This window comes from Anabrus simplex, chromosome 2, assembly GCF_040414725.1.
Source record: "Anabrus simplex isolate iqAnaSimp1 chromosome 2, ASM4041472v1, whole genome shotgun sequence".
NCBI classification, from domain to species: domain Eukaryota; kingdom Metazoa; phylum Arthropoda; class Insecta; order Orthoptera; family Tettigoniidae; genus Anabrus; species Anabrus simplex.
In genome coordinates, this window is record NC_090266.1 from 721,160,138 (window position 1) to 721,185,553 (window position 25,416).

General features: G+C 41.7%; 1 protein-coding gene across 3 annotated transcripts in view; it reads left to right on the forward strand.

The window, feature by feature from the left end:
* The window catches only part of LOC136863066 (uncharacterized), a 2,241,269-nt gene that overhangs the window by 2,211,869 nt on the left and 3,984 nt on the right, over nucleotides 1-25,416 (forward strand). For all 3 annotated transcript variants that reach the window (XM_067139397.2, XM_067139396.2, XM_068225847.1), the window contains one exon: nucleotides 17,831-17,994. In XM_067139397.2, the coding sequence (XP_066995498.2) occupies nucleotides 17,831-17,994 (164 nt within the window). The remainder of the gene's footprint in view (nucleotides 1-17,830; nucleotides 17,995-25,416) is intronic.

The window sequence follows — 25,416 nt, forward strand, 5'->3', positions numbered from 1 at the left end:
AAGACTGAGGAGAAAGGAGACGAGCTGCTCGACTAAGTGGTATGTTCCGAGCTGTCAGTGGAGAGATGGCGTCGAACGACATCAGTAGACGAATAAGTTTGAGTGGTGTCTTTAAAAGTAGGAAAGATCACAATATGAAGATAAAGTTGGAATTCAAGAGGAAAAATTGGGGAAAATATTCGTTTATAGGAAGGGGAATTAGGGATTGGAATAACTTACCAAGGGAGATGTTCAATAAGTTTCCAATTTCTTTCAAATCATGTAAGGATTGATTGATTGATTGATTGATTGATTGATTGATTGATTGATTGATTGATTGATTGATTGATTGATTGATTGATTGATTGATTGATTGATTGATTGATTGATTGATTGATTGATTGATTGATTGATTGATTGATTGATTGATTGATTGATTGATTGATTGATTGATTGATTGATTGATTGATTGATTGATTGATTGATTGATTGATTGATTGACATTTTAGAACTGTATTCTTTGTGCAGTCAATCCCTGTCATGAATGGCTTATAGTGTCGGTAGGCTTTTGCTGATTGCTATATAATAGCACATTCTGACTCTAGAAAGAAAGCAACGTGCAGCAAACTCACGCTTAATTTACCTAGTAGCCCCTTGCGCTTGCTATGACAGCTGATGGCAAATCTGAAGGGAATCCAACCTGCCTTTGTGACGGGAACTCAATAAGCATACTCTCAGGTTACCAGCAATATGTACCTGTCATCTCTGTCAAACAATACAACGCTAGCTAACGGCATGGCAAAGCACGCTTTTTTTGACCACATGAACACCCAGATATCTGACATTCTTCTCTTCCTCATTCATCTGCGTTTAGAAAATATTGAACTGAACAAGGAAGTTTTAATTAGATTTTGAGTTGCTCAGGTACACATTATGGCATAACTAATAGGTTACCATGAACTTCTTTAATATTTCAATAAACCTTCCCTTTAATCACGTAGTATCAAGCCTACCTCTCTCTCTCTCTCTCTCTCTATCTCTGATTGAAACCCCAAACTAAATATTCTTTAAGAATATGTTTAATCTTCCTTACGTGATGAGTGAATGAAATAAACGACGAATACTAGACTGAAATATCATTTATATCATCATTATTTACTTTTAAAGGGATACTAACCCAAATATTTTGTCATCATAACAAGTGTACAAAGCTGTGGTTTAAAAAGAAAATTTGTAATTATGTTGCAATACGTTGTGATGTGAATAACGGTGAAAGGTATATGAAATCACGTGAACAAAAGGAATTATAATGGATCATTAAGAAAAAAAATTGAGTACCCAGAAGGAGTGGTTCAAAGTGAATGAAACTACATATGCTGAAAGACCACATGCCTTTATTGAACTGATTACAATATGGGATGAAAGAGGCAAGGCCGTTGGCAGTTACAGGTGGAATGCTGGCGCCAGGTCAGTAGGGGGTCGCAACCCCCATCCCTGGCCCATCCCTGTGGTTCTGAATGGTGTCAAACAGCCTTTGAATCCTCCCCTAAGGCAAGTTCGTCCTCAGCTGTTGCGGCTGTCCCTCCATACACAGTAGCTTGGCACTGGGACGGAGTCCCCTTTCAATGTCATCCCACACGTGTTCAGTGATGGAGAGGTCCGGGGATCTTGATGGCCACAGACGAACCTCAATATGCGCTAGAGTCCATAGACGTGCATTATCTTGTTGGAACACTGTCCCAGGGTGCTGTGCCGTAAGGGGTAGGACATGAGGTCGCAGAATATCTGTGAGTATCACTGTGCCGTCAAAGACTGCCGAAGCACTATCAGAGGGGACCTGAACGCATATCCTATGGCTCCCCACACCAAAACGTCAGGGATTACGCCTGTGTGTCTTTCCACAATGTGGACAGGATCTGCCCTCTGCCCTCGACGCCACCAAACCATCACACGATTTTCATCGGAGGTTGTGGAGAAGCGGGACACATCGCTGAATATGGTGCGACGCCAGTCGTCCTCGGTCTCCTCCCGGACAAGATACTACTCAAAATGCAGGCGTTGGTGTTCTGGTGTCAATGACAACCGACGCATAGGGCGGTAGGACCCCAATCCGGCGGATGCGAGTCACCGAGTCACTGTAGGAGAACTCACAGGATGTTGTAGAGTCTCAAGTACATGTTTGCGTTCGGCGTGTGCCAAAGTTATGGGATCCTGCAATGCCTGGCGAATCATACGACCACCCTCCCTCAGGGTGGTGTTTCTTGGCCGACCCGAACCTGCACGACGTGACTGGGTGCCCTCATGCACCCATTGAGTCCAACATCGGGCCAGTGTCACATCTGAATGACCAACATGCCTGGCAATAGCACGATGCGACCAACCAGCTTCATGCTGTCCCACAATGGGGCCTCTGTCAAATGCTGTCAATTGTTGGATAGGCTGTCTAACGCGTGTGCGTGGCATCGCGGGTGCTTCGTACTGTACGTAATCCTCTCTGCACGCCTTGCTTAACTGTCTGACTCGCCGCAGTTGACTGGTAATAACTTAACGGTGCCATCACGAATGTACTCTAGTGGGTGTTCTACACATTACAGATCATTTTACATTTAAGATCTAATAATTTACTCACACATCAATGGCATGCATGTATAAAGAATTGAGATAATATTGGAACATTCCTTCTGGGTGTCTTTTTTGTCACTCAGTGTATTTTGCTCGTAAACAATTTCCATTATACACTTCCTGTGTGAAAGCTTCTGTGAATACACAGAGTAACACCATAGTTCTCTATTTGTAACAAGCGCTGGCCTCGTAACAAGCCATTAAATACTGAGACAAATAATTAACTACTAGGATTCCCTGTACTTAGCTTACATTCTAATTGTAATTAAAATTTCAGGCTTAGTGGCTTCGACTCTAAGGCTCGGGGTTTCTGAGTACAAGTTGATACGTTTGACCACGATTGTATTCAAAGCTGCTCTAATACGCTGCCCACTTTTTGGTTGATTTAGTGGCATGAAAATTAATCCTACAGGACAACATTTAGGCACTTTAGCGTCTTAGTTACTTGGGCCTCTAATTATATAATAATAATAATAATAATAATAATAATAATAATAATAATAATAATAATAATAATAATAATAATACCTCTTGCGGACTAGAAACAGGCACAACCAGAAAACATCTTGAGGCAACACGTCAGCAAAACATCAGCTGTCCGTATAGACTAACAACCCATACGATGAGAGTGAATCGGTAATCAATGACTCATTCAACCCGTACTCAAGCCCTTCAGCTAAAATCAACCACGAACATAGCGTGATGGAAAAACAAGTGACAGAGCAACTACCTCAGTCCCGAGCTGATAACAGCGAAGGTAAACCAGGTCATTTGGATTATGGGGAACCAGGACATCATAATGGGAAAGTCGAAACTACCCAAAACTCCTCAAACTCAAAAAGAAACATTTCATTGGAAAGCTTATGGTACAGACACTGAACAAAACAGGAAAATTCAAGACACTGAAAGATACCTGTGACAGATTCGGATTCCGCATACTTGCCCTACAAGAAACGCGATTTCACGATTCTGATCTTTTCGACTCCTGTGGATATCGCATATAGAAGGTAAAAACTGCAATTAATGTACCAGAGAACACCCTACATATGTTGGGAACCGGATTCCTAGTACATATCAGTATTCAGAACCTGGTGATTGACTTCGCATCACCCTCGCAACGCCTCCCCGTACTCACAGTTAAATGCGCCAACAAGGTTTACACAATAGTGAATGCACACGCTCCGGTGAACAATGAATCTGATAAAAACAAAGTTGAGAAATTCTGGTCACACTTGGATCGAGCACTTACGAAGATCTCTCCGCATGATGTCAAGATTCTCCTTGGAGATTTGAATGCACAAACTGGAAGAGAGAGAGAGCACAGGCATATCATCGGAGATTTCTTACCACACAGAAAGACTAACGCCAATGGGCATCGTTTAATCAACGTATGTGCAATGGCCAATCTCCAGTTGATGTCCACATAGTTTAAGACACCACCGCGAAAAATGACTACGTGGAAATCACCAATCAATCACATTGGCGAATATCACATTGACCATATAGCCATCGACAGAAAGTTTTCCCCGGGAATTATGAAGGTGAGAGTACGCAAGGGTTATCTGGATTCAGACCACCATCTCTCACAAATCAAAATTCGACTCAGACCCAATCGTAAAAAGTATAAAAAATTTAAAATCCCACGGATTGACCCGGAATATCTGAAAGAAAATGCACAAGAATTTGTGCAATCACTGCAGACCAATACAAAGGCCAAATGTTAAATCCTTAAGCAGCACTTTGAGATGTTACACAACTGTGAGCCACCTACGGAGAAACTGCAATTCCACATACCTGTTCCAAACACACATTCATTTCCACCTACACATGATGAGGTACGAAGTAATATATTAAATCTCAAAAACAATAAAGCACCGGTAGATGATGGCGTAATCGCCGAGATGCTCAAGATTGGAGGTGAACTCCTGATTGACCGACTACAAGCCATAATTGCAAATATATGGTAGAGCGGAGTCATATATGCAGACTGGAAAACTGCTTTGATACGCCTACTGCACAAAAAGGGTGACAAGATGGATCCAAATAATTACAGAGGCATCTCACTTCTGCCAATGGCATGAAAAGTGCTTTCACGCGCCCTCCTTACTAGATTGGAACACCAGACAGAACACAAGATCGGCGAATACCAGGCGGGCTTCCTACCGCATCGATAGTACATGGAACAGATCTGGAACATAAAGATGATTCTCCAACATCGGCAGTGAATCCGTAAAGTAATTATTTCGTAGATTTTAAAAAAGCACGCGACTCTGTTGATCGTGACACACTGTTTAATGTACTCCTCAAATATGGCGTTGACAGCAAAATAGCTACGTTAATTCAACAAACATTGACAGACACAAACTGTAAATTGAAATTCACAGGTGAAATCTCTGAACCTTTTGAAATTAGAACAGGTGTTAGACACGATGACTCCTGTTCAACCTAGTACTAGACAATGTCATTCAAACTTGGAAGGAAGACGTACCTGGAATCAAAATGGGAAGAAAGCTAAACGGACCAATATAAAATGCCTTGATTTCACTGACGACCCAGCAATAATTACCTGAATTCCTGAGGTACCCAGAAATTCCATCGAGAAGCTTCACGAGATTGCTCTCAAAACTGGCCTCCACATCTCTTACGAAGAAACTCAGTACATGGACTCCAAGAACTCAAACCTGGTACTAATCGTGACCCAATATGGCAGCGTCAGACGAGTAGAACAGTTTAAGTACATAGGTGAAGTTAGCGGGAGCACTGGCAACGAAAGAGAAGCCAACCAAAACCGCGCTGAAAAATTACGTAAAGCCTATACAATCACCTGGAACGTTTACAACAAGAATTTACTTTCCACCAAGGCCAAATTACGACACTACAAAACTGTTGCTCTCTCAGAGGAACTCTACACAAGTGAACATCATCATTAAACATCGACATTAGAGACATTGAGAAAATGGAACGGCATATACTGAGAAAAATATTCGGACCCAAGATTGAAGATGGCATTTGAATGCGAAAAAACCTCGGAGGAACTCTATTCATTGACTGAGCGATTCACTTCACTTGCACGCAAAAGACGTATGAAATTCTACGGGCATTTAGCACGAATGGGCGTCTCACGATTGACAAAGAAAATATTTTTCGTTATCAATGGAACACGACAAACCAAAGTGCGCTGGTTAGTAGACACCAAAACAGATCTCGCAGAAGTCGACAATGACTCATTGGAAACCTCAACGATTCATATAGACAAAACATCAACACCCACAAGTTTGCGCACAAGAAACCGACGGCAAGAAATTTGGAAATCAAAAACACGTGGTCACAAGAAAGACGAAAGGACCATAGTGAAAAGATGAGGAAATTTTGGGAAGATAAGAAGAACAAGAAGATCAAGAATATCAATGCTAAAGAATGGTTCTACGTGCTCCTATGAGAAACAAACACATGTATATATAGTGATAATAAACATAAAAATAATAATAATAACAATAGAAGAGGAAGAAGAAAAATATTTATTTTAAGTCCCTTCATTCAATATTTATGCACTCATCCGCACGAAGGAATTGCACACTATGAACGAACCGCGAGAGTACAACGAAGGTTTCCACACAGTATCGTCATAAGCTGGCATGGCATGTGTCCCATTTGCGTTAAATACTGTTTGTTTGCGCAGAAATGTGACTGGAGGCGCACACCTCCCGCCCGCATTCATAGATGCGAAACATCAAATACTGCCTTGGTAGAAGTGTGAGCAGTGTAAGCCACAGAGCTGAGTTCAAGAACATTCAGCATGCCCCACTGGCACATTCGACAAGCCTCGGACAACTAGCCCTCTAGTGCCCAGGATAGGTCTCCGTAGGAAAACAATTATCCTCATTCAGAATTATATTTATATGATTATTCTATAAAAATCTATGCATAATTGAAATCTTCATGGTATATATTGTTACTGATCTGTCACAATGGGCATTAGCGGCAAGGATGTTTCATAGCGACAGGAAAATACTAAATTCCCAATGTTACACATATGTAACGCAGGGCACTAGAGGGCTAGATGAGTTTGATGAAGGCCGCAACGTCGTACTAAGACAGGCAGGTAGGACGTTCCGGTGTATTGTTCGCAGTTGGCACGTGAGGGTACACACATGCGTTGACAAGGTTCGGGTCGGCCCCTGCGGACGACCATCAGGAAGGACCGTGTTATCGTGTGGCATGCTGTATGTACACTGTGGGCGTCACAGCGCACCATTCAGAGACTTTATAACTTCATCTGGGGATGCACTTGTGCCCACCAGTACCATATCCAGGCGGCTACCAGAGCAGGATTTGTCATCGTGGTGTCCGTTAGGACCTCTACTATTACGATCTAAGTATCGGTTAGTACATATAAACTTCTACCAGTGACTTGCGAGTTGACGCCGAGTGGTGTTCAGTGATGAATAACGATTCTGTGTGGTTACAGACGACAGTTGATGTCCAGTCTGAAGACGTCCCGGCCAGCGCTGTGATGCACGCTTCAATATAGAGCGGCACGCAGTCCCACAGAGACTGCCATCGTTTGCGATGTAATTTCATATTATTTCCGCTGCTCACTAGTGGTGACTTAAAGAAGCCGGATGGTATCGCAGTACTTCCAATAAAGTATGCGACCGTGTGTGCTTCCCTTCCTGGTGCAGCTCGACACCCTCGTTTTCCAATAGGATAATAACAGGCCTCACACAGCACGGGTAAACCTGACCCGTGATGTCAACATGCCATCTTGACCTGCAAGTTCTTTAGAGTCCTCACCAATCGGGAACACGTTGGATGGAAATTCCGCCCAGCTGCAACTACGGTAGATTTGGAGGGTCTGTTGCGCCAGCTGTGATAGTATCTTCCTCTGGGGAACATGTGATGTCTGTATGCCTCCATACGCTTCCGTATCACCACCTGGCTCCGTGGTACGATGGTTGAACGCCGTACTAAGTGCATCCTACTTGTGTTTGGTTTGGTATAATTGTGTGTACTGTATGCTACAGTGTCCTGTGCGTGTACCCACCCCCCTTAGATAGCCCTAGGATGGCCCTTCCATGGTATACAATATTTTGCAAATCAATATATTTTTAGAGACGTTGGAAATGTTGTAGTACTGGAGTTCATTAACGTATCAGAAGCCAACGACGCGGGGTTGTTACATTTAGTACACCTGCTAAATCACGAATATGTAGTAAAATGTGTCCAATAATCCGGGCCATTCATAACCAGGATGGTTTGGCACGTGATCAGCAAAATAGCGACGAGCACACATGAATTATTATTAGTCGTGTTTGTGCAGCGAAATAAGAATTGTGGATTTTCAAGGAGAGTGTATAAGCCTATGTAATAAATCTTCTCAGCTGAAAATCAACTGGGGGGACTTCTACAATTTTAAAGCGGTGTACCATGACTCTACAATACCGAGATCAAAAGTATTTAATTGATGTTGATGTTTGAAATATGTTAGAGGTTTTCTCTTCATTCACTCTTGTACTTGAGAGTACCTGAGGTTAACATACTAAACAAGGAACTGTGTTGGATATTTTACGTCGTTTGCGGAAATTCATTCGTCGCAAGAGGCCTGAGATGTGGTAAAGTGGAAAATATTGTACCATCTCCATGGCAACGCTTTTATTCGCCCGTCCCTACTGGTCTCAGAGTTTGGCGCCAAGCAAGGATCCCATGTGCAATACAGTCCCACCTATTCTTTCGTCTCAGCCTCCTGCGGCTTTTACCTCGTTCCATATATGGAGGAACACCTGAGGGACAACCTCTCACCTTAGAAAGCAGCAGCGAAAGAGCCATTGTGGAAGCTTGCAAACAGTGCTTCCAGATGCTTTACCAACGTTGATAAAACTATATAGTCGCACAAGAGGATAGATAACATTGGAGTTGATCTGCATCGGTGTTCTGAAGTATTCGTGATCAGGAATTTCACTTTAAGTTCCACAACTTTTAGGAGTGATTGAAATGAAGTGAAACAGAATGTTCAGTGACTATGTTGCATTGATTACAATATCAGGTCAAATGTACTGCAAGTATATTGCTGGTTCCATGTCAGCAGGATGGAGCAGCTCGTTGGTCCTGGATATTTGCACCGAATGAGGTCAAAAGGGTATCGTACGGCTTATGTATCCTACTATTGTAATTCAAAGCAAATATAAATAAATAATAAATAAATGCAATATTTAACTGAAATATCTGGGATTTGGGCGCTCTGAAAACGATTAAACGTGTAGGAACTGCACCTGTTTTCTCCAACCATAGTCTCTAACCATAATCTCTACATTAACACTTCGTCAACAACAGTAAATATAAAATAACTACACACTTTATAAATATTTACAACTGCTAGAACGGAGGTGCTCACGCTGAGCATTTCCTTCCGCGGGTGCCCAGCACTATAAGCGGGCGGGCAGGCAGGCGATGAGCGCATGCTATTAAGCCACAATAATGTTGTGGTTACGTCACAAGACGTCAAGTTTAGGCGAAGTTCTCCCAATCACTTCCTATCACTGCGGCGATACGCGATTTTGTAATGGAGGCAGAAAATAATGAAAAGAAAAGGGCAGAAATCCACGTAACTTTAATTTTACGTTGTAGGAAATAAGTTACTTATGTTCATTGCAGTTTACGTATTTTCATCGGATACAAAAAAGAGTTAGGTCTTCAACCTCAAATATCTTTGTAATGTACGTAATGAATTACAATTTTCACTATTAAATTTTAAGAGGTGCTTTAGAAGCTTTTCTAATATAATACAGAGTTAAGGTGGATAATTTGTGGCTTGTGGTTGTTTGGGTTTAAATTATCTGATAAACTCACCAACAATCCAACCATGCTTACCGGGAATAACACCAGTTAGGTTATTTATTTGGAGGCATACTGTACATGTATTTCGTAGATACATTTAGATTGTTGTACCGTAATCTTGGATAGTAAATAACTTTGCCCACACTCGATATGAAACTCCATCGCCATTTAGAGGCTTGCTATCATCATCCGACTCCCGATAAGTTTTAAATACTATTTTCAAATTCAGATAACAGGGAAATTCAAAAAGCACAACAACACTGCGCAGAATCAAGCAGTAAACTCTTTGAATTACGTAACTAGTATATTACGTTTTGATGAATGAATAACAGGAATGTTACTTTTTAAGAAATGGTAATTCTGTGCTTCCCACCCAAGGAATTGTAAATCATAGCTCGTACGCTTAAACCATATACCTTTGTAAATTATAAATAAAAAATAAAACACGTTAGTGTTTTTGGATGTATAAATACAAGAAAGTAAAACTGACTGTTTACATCGAGCGCAGTATAAATCAAACGGGAATATCTTGAAAGGTCGGTTTTCTTGCGATTACAGCATTTTTTTAAATACTGTACCCCATTCAGCATTTCGTTGAGTAGGGGAGGAGAGCTTCGTAATGACAATCGAACGTCACCGTTCCCTTCATGCTAAGTGCGTTCGCACTCTCGCTTCACTGTGGCGTATGATTGCTACGTAAGCTGCCCGCAATTACGTCGCGCCAGCCCGGCCGCACTGGGCTAACCTCAACGAGCGCCCATCTGAGCACCTCTGTGCTATATGATTCCCTATGTGCATTCAATAATCATAGAAAAATGTAGTGGGAAATGGCGGCGAGGACTGCACTACCATTTGTAGTTAGCCTAATGACCAATAGTTGTAATACATATATAAATTCCCTTCACTGTTTTCGTGTATTAACACAAATTACCGGTTCTCACCATCAACACTTGGTATACAACTTTGATACTGTAACTATTTAAGCAGTGATACTAACACTTCATTTTACAGACAATTTCGCTTGCACAAACACACATGAACTCTCCGTATGTCTCACCAAATTTCTATGGATGTTTTTCCAAATCTAAAAATAGCCGGAGTTCCTCAACTGCCTGTACAAAATCAATAATTAGTATCTAACATTGAGACCTTCCCGATTCAAATATCCTTACATTAATACACCAATTAAATAATAATATGTTGTGATAAATAGAGTGCGGGTGTGAGATATACGTACCATCACACTATGGAACCCGTTCGCCAACAGCCATTGTAAATGGCCGTATAGATCTGCAACTGCAGCTGCTTGAGTTTGGATCAGAACTGATATCTGAGCTAAATTGATTCATGTTCTGCCTGGGACAGCGTGGGGGAACTTATTTGCCCCTACAGTCTACCGTATTTCAGCAAGACACAGCGGGCCACAGATACTTGTACCGTGCATGGACGAGTGTTGTTTCGTTGAAAGACTCTGCCGGGGACCTGTCCCATGACGAATAACCACGATGGCGTAGGGATTCACCGACGCACCATACTACTACTGGGAGGGTCGTGAAGCCATACCTTGTGAGCCCTCATACCATAATGACAGGAGTAAAGCGTAGTAATGTCTCTTCACAACATTTGCAGTATGTGTCCTTTTCCCTGGACGCTACCTTACTCGCACAAGAATGTCTTCCGTGGAAACGCTAAAACGAGATTCATCACTGAACAAGATGCGACGCCAGTTTTCACGCCGTTGGGATACAGTGCGACCACAAAGGAAGCCTCCTCTGCTCTGGTGATTAAGGCAGCTGACGTGTGTGACCGTGAAACACTGGTCCGCGTAATGCTAATCTCGGAAAAGAAGACGGGGGTTCACTCGGCGTGTATAGAGAGTGCAATAACTCTGTGCGGGTGTTGGGCATAGATGGGATGGCGTTGAAAAATTCGTGGTGTACAAGTGTGCAAAGTCTCCCTTGGTATGATCTGTCTTGGTCGACCACAGCATTCAAGACGTGTCTGAGTGGTTTGACATACCCACTGGTTCCAATGTCGGGCCATGTTGAAGTCCGAGTACCTCACTTACCTGGTAACTGCAAGACATGACAAGCGTGCTTGGTAAACGGTGCCAGTCATCACAGAGGAATTTGTAGTACAAGTCAATAATTTCCGATCTCCTATTGTTATTGCGTCTCAACAACTCAGAGAGCATTTATGGGTACGACGGGATAGAATGGGAAGTGGCCGTGCCCTTAATTAAAGTACAACCGCAGCGTTTTCTTGGAAGTGCGTGGTTGCTTTCCTTAATGAGCTCAGGGGTGCTGTTATATATCAATCTGCCAAGTCCGCAGAAACATATACACCAACTGACCCCAAAGATCATACGTTCACACCTTTCATCACAGGAGCTGTCTGCATAAGGAATGGCGTTACTAGCGAAGCTCTTACTTCAGTCATATTGCATAAACCAAAGATGGAACAGGTCGATGAATATAAGAAACTTTGTTCTATCCAAAACGATGAGATGTAGTACACTCAAAACACTACGTCTCACCAAGATCAATCTCATTTGAATGTGAATCTATAACAAGAAAATCGTTATTCGGCTCCATAACAGAGCTGCTTCCCTAAATATCTCACACATAGTTCAAGACTGTATCCCTCGGAGCACTACAACTATTTTCCTGATGTAAGAAAATTGCGTTATATTTTGGCTATACTGTATGATATGCTTACGGGCAAAATTACTGTCATGGAATTGCATATGCATTGCTTAAGAAAGTCGATGATAAATTGTGAAGAATTGTTCAAATTTTTTCACTTAAATTTAATTTCATAAACTGTAATATTGGCAAGCAATAGAAATGTAGATTATATATAAATACACATTAACTTGTAATTTTTTTACGGTATATCTTCTTTGGACTCCAAAGGATGAACAATAGAAAGCAGCACGGATGATTCCCTCACCCGCCAATTTGTCGTACTGTTCACGAATGCAGTGCTTCCATGCCTATATTCGCCGTGTTATATCTAACACACGTTTCAATTGCATCCTAATCACTTAAATGGCTCCACACCAAAATTTTGGTTATAAAATGTCTTACTTATTAACACTGATAAATGACTATTTATTACCCCCCCCCCCGGTACCTCTTAGGTAACTTGAACTCCTTCCATTATTCTCAAGTAAGGTATGGTGGTGGTGGTGGTGGTGGTGGTGATAGTCGTGGGGATTGCTGTTTTAATAGAAGGTACAGGTAGGCATCATTCCCCTGCAAGTAATGTGCTCTGTTCTTATTGTTACTCAACGAGACACGGTTGTGTATTTAGTTTGCTGCGTTCAGTGATTCCCTGTCCTCTTTCCTTCCGCTGTTGAAATCTTTCACGCATATTGTGAAGATGGCACTTCATTAAAACTACTTAAATTCAAATTATGCTTGAAATATTTGTTAACGGAAATTGAAAGCTATTCCTTTCCATTAATGGAAAGTTATCTTCTGGTTGAATAGTATGAATGGGATAACGACATCCTTCTTCGCTGAAATGATGTATACTTGTGAATGTTATACAATATGTAATAATAATTTTCCAATTATTTGAGTTTCGTACAGTGAAAATAGTCCTTATTGATCAGACTGATTACTGAACTGTTCAGCCACAACTATTGCTGAAAACTATGAATGGGATAGTGACATCTATCATTTTAAGTGTAATTCTTAAACCAATATGCTGAATTCTCATCACAAAGAATGCCAGGGTTTTGGATTGCAGTATGAGGACGGGAAACTACTCTTGAAGTGTGAAAAGGCTTATGATTTAGCTCTGTCCAATACAATATTCAGGAAGCGTCCATAGCATAACCCCACCTATAGTAGTCGTAGAAGAAATACGTATACTAATTAATGGTTGGTGAAAAGGTCTCACTCATTCACACAAAAGTTATTCCGTCAGACAGCATCGAATGCCAACACCATATGCTCCTCCTATGTTTCAGGATTCACATGGATAATGGCATTAAAACTCTTCAAGACCACAAATGAACGGCTTAAAAGGTGGAAATTCAACCATTAACACGTACAGCTGAAAGGTCTGAATAAAAATCATGAAGAATTAAATATAATGCGCGCCACCATTGTGGTTACAACAAAATCTGATCATTGTTCCATAAACAAGGTGGTCTGGTAGTGGAAGTAACATGAGCAGGAGGCTATTAGGGGAAAAATAGAGCCTATAACAGCTGGTGTATGTTGCAGCACAACGACGGTCACCAGCAGTACAGATGGTTGAAGTCAACTACAAAGAGAGAAGTATTAAAGGCAAAAGAAACGAATACAGTGGTGTATAGGATCAGCTGGACACACGAAATGGTGTTAAACAGATCAGCGAGCTCTGTACAGGAGATTTGGCACGTCCTGACCATAAACGATGAAAAATAAAGAACTGCTGTTAAGCGCAGCCGAGATCGTTGGCCGCTTGAAGATGCATTTTGAGGAATGTCCACATCGAGCAATACCAAAGGTATAACCTCTGTTTGTACCATCCCCAGCCATAATTATAGAAGAAATTGTCAGCTCTATCGACCAAATGTAAGAAAAAGGGAAAGGCCACTAGATCATACCATCTTCCAGTTGAAGGAATGAAGCTGCTTGATCCTTAGGCAGTTCAATACCTTGCAGATCTGTTCAATAAAATCATTGACGAATATGAAACCCCTCCCATCTGGCTTACTATCATCAGAGCTCGGATACCGAAAGGTAAATATGAAGGTGGTGTCAGAGACTGATTCAGTTATAAATTTTGGACACTTGTTTATTATGCCGATATCGTGGTCTCCTGTTTATCTCGGCAAGAACTACAACAGCTAGTCCAACACTGGAAGTGTCAATTGCAAAAACACTGATTGCGACTTAATATCTGGAAGGCGGAGTATATAGATGCAGAGAACTTGGGTATGGGTCCATTAATATTGACGGCGTTGATATTCCTAAAACAACCAAGCTTAACAGCAGTTCTTTATTTTTCATCGTTTATGGTCAGGACGTGCCAAATCTCCTGTACGCAGCAGGTATTAATGGCAATTAATGTGTCACCTCTGCACATCAGGCGACAGGTAGCTGACCTGAGTTTCCTCCACGAGATCTTAAATGGACATTACCGCTCGGAACATCTTGTTTCTGTCTTCTCTCTCCGCGTTCCTTCCCGTTCCACCAGAACCAAAGACCTTCTCCACATTCCCCACACTCAGCACTCAATACTTCAACGATCTTTCCTAATCCGCCTCCCAACACACATTAACAATATTAATAGGAGACAAGAGCTCGATATAGCATCAAATAAAAGTGAATTCGAGAGGTGTGTAAATAGTATCTTAAAGATAAGTTGATGTGAAGGGACTATACCGCCATCTTGACCCACGACGACTTGGTTATGAACATGGACATTCTATGGTTTTCGACTTGGACAGTTATTAGTAGGATGTGTACTAGATCTTGTTATATTTTGTTATGTTTATTATATTTTATTATGAAAGTTTACGTTTGTTAAATAGTCTGTTGACAGTGCAAGTGAAATTTGCTCACTGCAGCTGTATCTTGTGCTTCGTGAATAAATAAATAAATAAATAAATAAATAAATGTTAAATATTTGGGATTAGTTATCATGTCAGTTGCAAGGAACAGATTAAACGCAGCGTGGATGAAGTGGTGCCAAGTTACGGTAGATAATTTCCATCGGGAGATCCCGTTGTACTTGAAATCGAAGATTTGGGTGGTCGTTCGTCCAGTAGCATTATACTGGACGGAGTACTAGCCAGTGAGGAAAAGCATCAACAACATCTACATGTAATGGAATTGAAAATGTTTCAATGGCCAATGGCACTCACTAAATTGGACCACGTAAGAAACGAGGATATCAGGGCGGCATTTGGCCCGACTCCAATCACTGAAAAAGTTCAGAAGTCTCCTCCGAGATGGCGTGGACATGTATTGCGCAGCAGTCGTACCTCAGTTGGAACTAATCGCTGGATTTGAACCTCGAGTGCGGTCGGACCGGGAAAGAAGGGGGGATGCCGGAGGTAGAGATGACTCGACGTACTACGGGAGGACGTGTGCTCGGTGGCGTCACCCCATATAATGTAAAGCCAAAGATCGGAGGCAATGAAAGGAAAATTGCAGGAAAGCGAACCCTGTAGCATAATTCCCGGGCAGTCCATCGATGGTCTACGGATACGAGACCACTCAATCTGATATTGAGGAATGGACGGGCGACCTGTGCGGTGCAAATCCGCAATCTCATTCTTCGCCAAACGAAACGCCTTGATCCATCGTGCTACCGTCTTTTACGGTCATGCATTCTCGCCGCAGACTTCACCTAATCCACGATAACATTATGATGCATTTTTTTCCTGGGCAACCTCGATTTTAATCAACAAACGCTGATCACATTTTGAACACGTGCTTTAGAGAGGTGAAATTGAGACTCTCCACTTCAACACCACACAGCAACAACACTTCCAACTGAATGCCCATCAGATGCGCACTACACATCCACAACAGTGCCATCTGACCGTTTCCATATTCTATTGGCGCATGCCCCATCTGGTGCGAGTTTCTGGACTAATTGGTCAAGACTTTATTTACAGCCCTTGTATTTCTGAAAAACGAACATTTACTCTTTCCAGAGAGACGACTGCTTTACATGGCTGGGGCAATGCTTTCTCAATACCAATGTAACGAACTTGAGTATAAATGCTTGCCAAATTTCAATAAGCCAGGTGTTGGTAAAAGGAAAATGTCTTCTTTCGGATTATTACTTTGGCCGTGCATGTAGGAGCATGCTTGTCAAGAAAGTCATGTACAAGTGTACTAAACATTCCAACTTTCTTATAGAGTTCGTTTATATTTTTAAGTCATCCCAAGAACTATTCAAGGCACTCACTCTTAGATGATCTTAGGATATACCTACCATTCATGGCCCTGAATATGATGTATCAAGTTTTGTATTTGGGTAATTTGAGAGAAGTACAACTATATTAAATCATGTCTCGATATGCTGGGAGCAGGGATCTGACCAGCACCATTTTCTGTGGGTTGTTAGTGAACATTAAGTTAAGGAGTGTGGGTGATGTTGAGGTTGATTTAGTGTTTATGGGACACGACACCTCGAAAACAATTGTTTCACTACAAACATGTTACATGATGTGTCCTAGCGTCATTTAACAAATGTAAATGAGTATGCTCATAAAACAGCTACTTTGCCATTAATGTTGACACTAGAGCAAAATTTCTAAAGTTGAAGCAATAATTATGGAAATAAGTGATAATCGATCAGAAGATCAAGTTATTTGTAAGGAATAGGTTATGGTTGCGAATAATATTAGAACACAGTTTAAATTAATTGCGACATATTCTGGACAGCGAACTGTGAAGTTACTCTGTTGACGAACGCTTCAGGGACAAGATCAAATTCATCTGCTGGAGTAACAGACGTACAGACGTAGTAGTTAACAATTCTGAGAAGATATAATTGAAGATGGCACTTACATGGAACGAGTGTTGGGTAGGTCATCAATTGAAACGAAATATTAGAACAACTGTCATTTTCTAATCGCCTTATTCTTCTACCGCATTTCCCATGCCTTGTGCGGTCGCGGGTGCGAACTGTGCCGCACATGTTGATTTGGCCTTTTGTAAAGGCTGACGCCAAACTTATGCGGATAGATGCACGTACTAATGCTTGTTCCCTTGGTGGTTGTTTGGAAATGACGACGATAGTGTTGAGACAAACACAAATATTCAGTCCCCGTGCAAGGTGAATTAATCAAATACGATCAAAATCAACGACCCTACCGGGAATCGAACCCGGGATCGTGTGAACCGAAGGCTTCGTCGCTTTGCATTTATCCAGGGAGTCGGAATCCTAATGGCCTTCAACGTACCTGGTAACAGTACAAAGTGAACTTTAATTTGCTTGATATGAACTACTAGAATGTTATTTTTGTTTTTTTACTTTAGTATAATTAGCTTTACGTCGCCCCGACACAAATAGGTCTTATGGCGACGATGGGATAGGAGAGGGCTAGAACTGGGCAGGAAGCGAACATGGCCTTAATTAAGGTATAACCCCGGATTTGTCTGCTGCGAAAATGGGAAACGAAGGAATAACATCTTCAGGGCTGTCGACAGTGGGGTTCGAACTTTTAGAAAAATCGTTGCACCATAATATTAATGGAAAATTATTTTATATTATACTAATTTATATTTGTTGAATGACGCTAGATTGCTAGATATTTGCTGAATAGAGTTTTCGAGGAGTCTTGTCCTACAAACTCCGAACTAACCCCGTTAGGTGATGCAAGCATACTCACAAAACACGTGAGAGAAAGTAAATTTATTTATGTTCTATATTTTAGGTTACAAGTTCAATTTCCCATTCTTGACTCCTGAATGCGGAATTACTGTACAAGGCCGACGTGTTCAACCAGTATATAAGCATCTGATCCACATTGAGCACCCCAGTATGTGCTTCGTTGGAATTCCTTTCATCGTGCTGCCATTTCCTGTTTTTGATCATCAGGTGAGTGAACACATTCAGGTAGGGTTGTTCAGTTTGCTGCCTTATTGGACCAGTGTACATAAAATGGAATTTTTGTTTTATTTTGCGATATAACTTTATTCTGACGTTTCCTTCAGTGTATTATAATATGTAAACTATGGAAGGCGTTGCAAATTTGTTCTGCTTCTCCTCTTTCTACATTTTTCTCCCACACTCTAGTGGGGTCGCGGGTGCGAACTGTGTCGCACATGCGAATTTTGCCTGTTTAACAGCCGGGTACCCTTCCTGAAACCTACTGTACTTGGAGAGAATTATTCACAATTTCGCGTCACTGTGGTAGTTGGTATTGTGCTGTGTTGCGAGATTACGAACGGGGATTTGTTGGGACAAATACAAACGCCGACACTTCGGGACAGAGTAATTAATCAGGTGCTATTAAGTATCACCGTCTGGCCGAGTGACTCGGACGGTTGGAGCGCTGGCCTTCTGAACCCTACATGGCAGGTTCGATCCTGGCTCAGTCCGGTGGTATTTGAAGGTGCTCAAAAACGTCAGCCTCGTGTCGGTAGATTCACTGGCACGTAAAAGAACTGCAAGACTACATTCCGGCACCTCGGCGTCTCCAAATACAGTAAAAGCAATAAGTGGTACGTAATGCCAGCAACATTATAAGTATCACTGACCTGGCCGGGACTCAAACCCAGGACCTTCTGCACCGGAGGCCTCAACGCTGACCGTTCATCCAAGGAGCTGTACTACACTAGTGTCCAAAAGTTAAGCATAATCACTAAACGAGGCTATACCGCCTGATGGGAATGTCAGACGGATTGCTGAACAAACGGAATCTGAATCGCACACCATATGTCACAAAATGTGTCCAAAAAAACAGTGTCAGAAAGGTTCTGATAGCTAAGGTACACCTTTGACAACAACTAACAAAACTTGGCAATGTTATCCACAACAAAATATGCTCTTTATCGGGTATATGGGTATTCCGAACGGCCACACATGCTTCACAGCGACGTGGCATGCTCTCTGTCAGATGGTCCAAGGGCTCTTGTGGCAGTCGATCCCATTTCTCCGAAATGGCAATGCGAAGGGCTTGGAGGGTCCTTGATGGAGGCTGACGGGATGTAATTTGCCTCCTCAATGCATCCCAGGCATGTTATATAGGATTCAGATCTGCAGAACTCGCTGGCCAAACCATGGGATAAATGTCTTCCCCAGCCAGAAATTCATCCACCAGAGCAGTGAGGTGCGGTCGGGCATTATCGTCCATTGAGAGGTCGTCTGGACAAACCACACCCTGAAGAGTCGAACATGTGTTCTCAGTACATCATCCTTGTATCTCCGAGCGTTAACAGTGTACCTCGGACCACTCATGAAGATGTGCAGGTGGGTACGGCCATTCAACACGATGCCGTCCCTCACCATGACGCCACCACCACCATACTGGTCCCGTTCCACGATGTTCCTGTGGTTTTGTCGGCTACCCGGTTCTCTCCAGATTCATGTGCGACGGGAATCGATTTGCAAACTGATTCATCTGTGAAAAGCACATGCCTCCGATCATTCATCGTCCAGTTTCGATGTTGACGACTCCACAGTAAACGGTCCCGTCTCTGTGCTGGAGTGAGCGGGACGCACACCGCTGGACGTCGGGCAAACTGCCATGCTGTTCTGATCCTCCGGTACACAGTTTGCCCGGTAACGGCAACCCCCGAGTCGGCTGCGAGCTCCGCCGACAATTGTCTTGCAGGTGCACTCCGATTTCGTCGGGCGGTTAAGGCCAGATATCGGTCCTGCTGTGGGTTGGTTACCCTTGGTCGACCTGGTACTGGCCTACGAATAACATCTCCTGTGTCTCAAAATCGTGTCCAAAGCCTGGAAATGACACTTTGTGGCACATTCAAGGATACGGCGACTTCGGTCTGTGTCTGGCCTGCTTAGAGGCGGCCGAGTATTCCAACCTGCAAAACGGGGTCCAAATGGCGTCGTTGTGCCACTATGTTGTCACGTTCACCACGAGGCTACACTCCGCACAGTACAGTATAACAGGACAAACACGACTGAAGGAATATGGGGCGCAGACACTGGCTGTGTTTACCTTGCGGCTACGCCGCTAGTCAAAGCAGGGAACACTCCTTTCCTATACAGAGCGAACTCGTAAGGTTGGTACGTGCATATGTCGTGCGATTTGCGGTATATTTCCTGTTGTTCTGTTTACTCTTAACTTATGCTTAAATTTTGCACACTAGTGTAATTTATTATTGATAGTGTGTATAGAAATAATTCAAATAAACTACATTAGCCATCAACAAAAGTAATTTTGCATGGTCTTACGCTAAACATTTTCTTGTAGATTCCCGGAAGTAAATGATTTTCTTATAATTAGGCCATTTGTAACGAAGGCCGGCCCAGGTCTAGGGGTACAGTGCCTGGCTCTAACCCGGGAGCCCAGGGTTCGATTCCTGGCCAGGTCATGGATTTTTACCTGGACCTGAGTGTTGATTCGAGGTCTAATCTGCCTACGTGATTACAATTGAGTAGCTATCGGGGAGTGACTTGGCGACCCCGTTTAGAAAACCGAGAATAATGGCCGAGAGGATTCGTCGCACTGACCATGCGTCACCTCGTATTCTGCAAGCCTTCAAGCTGAGCAGCGTTCGCTTAGTAGGCCAAGGGCCTTCATGACTCTAGTGGCAGAGGTTTGTTTTATTTGCAACGAACTGATGTACGGATCGCTAGCACTACATGTTTTCCTTTGCGTCCCGTTTCATTTCTTTCTTTCAGTCATTTGTAGTCTTCCGCCAGTATTTAAAATCCGAGCTGTGTAACGGGAGGCACTTTGTTTTTCACACGTTCTTCTCCGTTGACGTCGTCAGCTCCTCGAGACGTTCATCTCTCTCTGCCCCTCTTCTTTGTCTGTCCCATCCCCGAGCTTCCTTACTCAGGAAAGCTAGGTTTCCTTTAATGATCCGTCCTTGATGCATGTCTATTTTTTTGCTAGGGGCTTTACGTCGCACCGACACAGATAGGTCTTATGGCGACGATGGGATAGGAAAGGCCTAGGAGTTGGAAGGAAGCGGCCGTGGCCTTAATTAAGGTACAGCCCCAGCATTTGCCTGGTGTGAAAATGGGAAACCACGGAAAACCATCTTCAGGGCTGCCGATAGTGGGATTCGAACCTACTATCTCCCTGATGCAAGCTCACAGCCGCCCGCCTCTACGCGCACGGCCAACTCGCCCGATGATGCATGTCTAAATCACTGTACTATTCAGATCTTCACTGTCTCCAGACTATTACGATCGGAACTTGTCATTGTTCCCCCTTCTAGATATTTAAATTACAATGATTAATTTATTTCCATTGTTTGTCTAAGAAATCACATCTCGTCCAGTTTCTATTGGCCAATGAATTGCGCCTAACCCAAGTATTACTCCTGTTATCACACTTTAGTGTTATTTAGCGGCACCGCATCTAAAATTAATTGTAAAATAAACTGATCAACTTAATTGTTTAACATGCATACATACACCTTTATTGTAGCCTGTTATGCCTTTCAGCGTTCAGTCTGCAGTCTTTAATTTTACTACATGTCACCAAAATACTTTATTTGCAATCAGCACCCGGTCTTGTTTAGATCTATATCTCTTATTTTTAAATCAATAGAAAGTGAGCCTAACATAATCGTCCTGGTCTCCCTCTATTTCTCTTACGCTCCACGACCGAATCCATCATCCTAGGTAACTTATCCTCCTCATTTCACCTCGCATTACCCCTCCGCCGAAGCTATTTAATGCGTACAGCTGCATCAGTCGAGTTCAATCCGAACATAGCCTTCATTTCCTCATTCCGATTACCCTTCTGCCATTGTTTCCATCGGCTTTCACCAGCTATCACTCTCGGTACTTTCATGTCTTCTACTTCTACGTTATGTAAAATAAGACATCCTGAGTCCACCCAACTTTCACATCCCGTAAAGAAAAATTGATCTGAAAACGGACAGTTGAAAGGATAGTTTCGTCCGGAAGCTGATATTCTTCTTACAGAATACTGTTGATCGCAACTGCGAGCTCACTGCATTAGCTTTCCTGCATCTTGATTCAATCTCGCAATACTACCATCCTGCGAGAATACAAATCCTATGTACTTAAAATGATCTACCCATTCCAGCTTTGTATTCCTAAACTGAAATTCAGTTCTATTAGATACCTTACCTACTGATATCACTTTAGTCTTAGAAATTCTAATTTTCATACGATACTCAATGTACCTATTTTCATGTTCCAAGATACTTGACTGCGGGCTTTCAGCACAATCCGCCACTAAGAACAAGTCATCGGCATCCTGAATCCCTCTCTGAAACTCACTGCATTAGCAGATGATCCATGTAAACTATGAACAACAAAATTGAAAGATTTCAGCCCTGTCTAACTTCTGTATATACTGTACCTTGAACCAAGAAGTAATTCTACCATCAGTTCTCACCGCAGCCCAATTGTCAACATGCGTGCCTTCAGCCCTTAATCCCGCAGTCCCCCAGGACGGCAATTAGCTTGTCCCTCACTACTCTGGCATTTGCCTTCTCTAGATCTACGAAACATGAACATAACTGTCTATTCCTCTCATAGCATTTTACAGTTACCTGGTAAATGCTGAAAATATGATCCTGACCGTCCTTGTGTGTTGAGAAATCACAGTGGTTTTCTTCAAACTTACAATCAAACTCTGATCGCACCCAAAACGCCACTGAACAACTTGCTTGGTATACTCATCAATGAATGACTTCGATAGTTGTTTGCGTTTATTCAGAATATTTTTACAAATGCAAGTAGAAACAACGTGTAGAGAATATTTTATTGTGTTATTCAGACAAGAGGAATTCTGAAGAGAAATTCTTTCCGATGTTCCTAATTGCTCTAGACTTTCTTCTACTATTGAAGATTATACCAGTTATAAACAGACTACAAATGAAGAAATTCCACGACCTGCTTGCATTCATTGAACTTTCCATGAAATATGTTCGTTAGCTAATTGTAAATTATTTTGCATGTGGTGTGTAACAATTAAAGTGAATGATCATTCAGTTTAATTACTGTCATAAACTTTTCCGTTTACTTATTTAAAAATAACGCGAATTAAACAACTAATAAAACAAAATTATATATGTGAATAATATTTAACAAAACCAAACCAAACCAAACCAAACCCCATGGCACTACAGCCCTTGAAGGGCCTTGGCCTAACAAACGACCGCTGCTCAGCCCGAAGACCTGCAGATTACGAGGTGTCGTGCGGTCAGCACGACGAATCCTCTCGGCCGTTACTCTTGGCTTCCTAGACCGGGGCCGCTATCTCACCGTCAGATAGCTCCTCAATTCTAATCACGTAGGCTGAATGGACCTCGAACCAGCCCTCAGGTCCAGATAAAAGTTCCTGTCCTGGCCGGGAATCGAACCCGGGGCCTCCGGGTAAGAGGCAGGCACACAACCCTTACACCACGGGGCCGGCGAATAATATTTAACAAGTGTCAAAATATATGAGTATTCTCTTCAACTGTATATTATTGACATTGACCTCTATAGCTCAAGTACCATTGACGTCTATTTTAGGTGTTTCTTAAGATTCTGTAGATTCCGTCCAGAAATTCAGAATGAATCAGTGAGCCTTCCGTAGTAGAATTGACTTGAGGACACGCGTGAACAAGTTCACGTGATTAGTACTTATCAATGAGTAGGGGCATTGTAACTAATATTAAACCTGTTAGTCTGTTGTCTAAAGCCTTAATTAAGATTCAGTAGATTCCGTCCAGAAACTGAGAATGAATCAGTGAGCCTTCCGTAGTAGAATTGACTTGAGGACACGCGTGAACAAGTTCACGTGATTAGTACTTATCAATGAGTAGGGGCATTGTAACTAATATTAAACCTGTTAGTCTGTTGTCTAAAGCCTTAAACGATATAGACATAATATGAAATCTTTAATGAAAGAATTTCCCTACATAAATATTATATAATCAGTGCTTGTTCAATATTCAGAAGCTGTTTAATGCCTCTTGTCGTATATCTATGGCAAGTAACCGTGCAGGAAGGAACGACTAAAAGAAAAATTCACGGAAGGAAATTAGTTATTATAGGAAGGTACCGTATGTAACAAAAGTTAATGTATTTGGGAAAAATTGCGTTGTGTATCGACAAAGGCTAATATAATTTTATGAGAATATAATTTAATATAATTTCGGATAACCAGACCTGGTAATTACATATAACTGGTAAATGATACTTTCTTCCAGTGTAATTATAGTCAAATGTTATTGACTACTGTACCCGCTCAAAGCCTGAGTCCCAACCAGCATTTATCTCAGGGAGTGTTACGGTCCGAATCTATCGCAACTAATAAACAATAAATTTATATTTTGAGATATAAGATCTCGAACTAAATGTAAGGGCGTCATCCAGTCAGTACTACAGGGTTGAACGGGACACTCTAATCTTTGACTTTAAGGCTCATCATAAAACACACAAATTATATATTTATTCAGATCAAAGGGAAATTTATGAAGGCTCCATCCTAGGGATGGGGACGGATATTTAAACGGTCACCAAGGGTTTACTATTCTACAAGAACAAGAACCTGGAACTGTTTCCTTGCAAGTGCTAAAGGAGCATTTTATTTAAGTAAACAAAATAATTTTTACACACAATCAAAATCTGTTGACCTTTGATTTGCTGGTAATTTGGCAAATTATACCTGAAAAATGATTACATAATATTTATCACTTTTGACCACCCTTCCATTTGGGTGGTGGAACCGTTGATATCTGAAGGTATCAGATTTACCTTCGTTAACACCATGACCATATTTGGTCGTGGACCAATTACCTGTTGGCTAAGTGGGCGCGATCACATGGACTATGTTATCGCCTCCACTTTGATTGAGATGAGATCAACCCGGGAAACTACAAACTCTCTCCGGGTTCCTAACAAAGATATGCTAATCGTTAGTTGAAGGAAACGACAAAGCGACTCTAACCTAATGGTCCAGATGTAGGGATTTGCCTTCATTTTACAACTATTAACTTAACTTATTATTCACAACAACTTGACATTATTACGTTAATTCGCCAGCTGACTTCCCTAGTATCATTCATCATCAGCGTCCGAAATAATAAAATAAAATAAAAATATTAAAAAATATTTAAAAATATTATTCTTATTCTTATTATTATTATTCTTATTCTTATTCTTATTCTTATTCTTATTCTTGTTCTTATTCTTATTATTATTATTATTATTATTATTATTATTATTATTATTATTATTATTATTATTATTTATAGTGGAAATCGTGATTATCGTAACCCGTAATCATCCTCGCTATAATACTTCAACTTCTCGCTCTTATTATTCTCATCAAAAAATAAAAATAAAAAAGTAGTT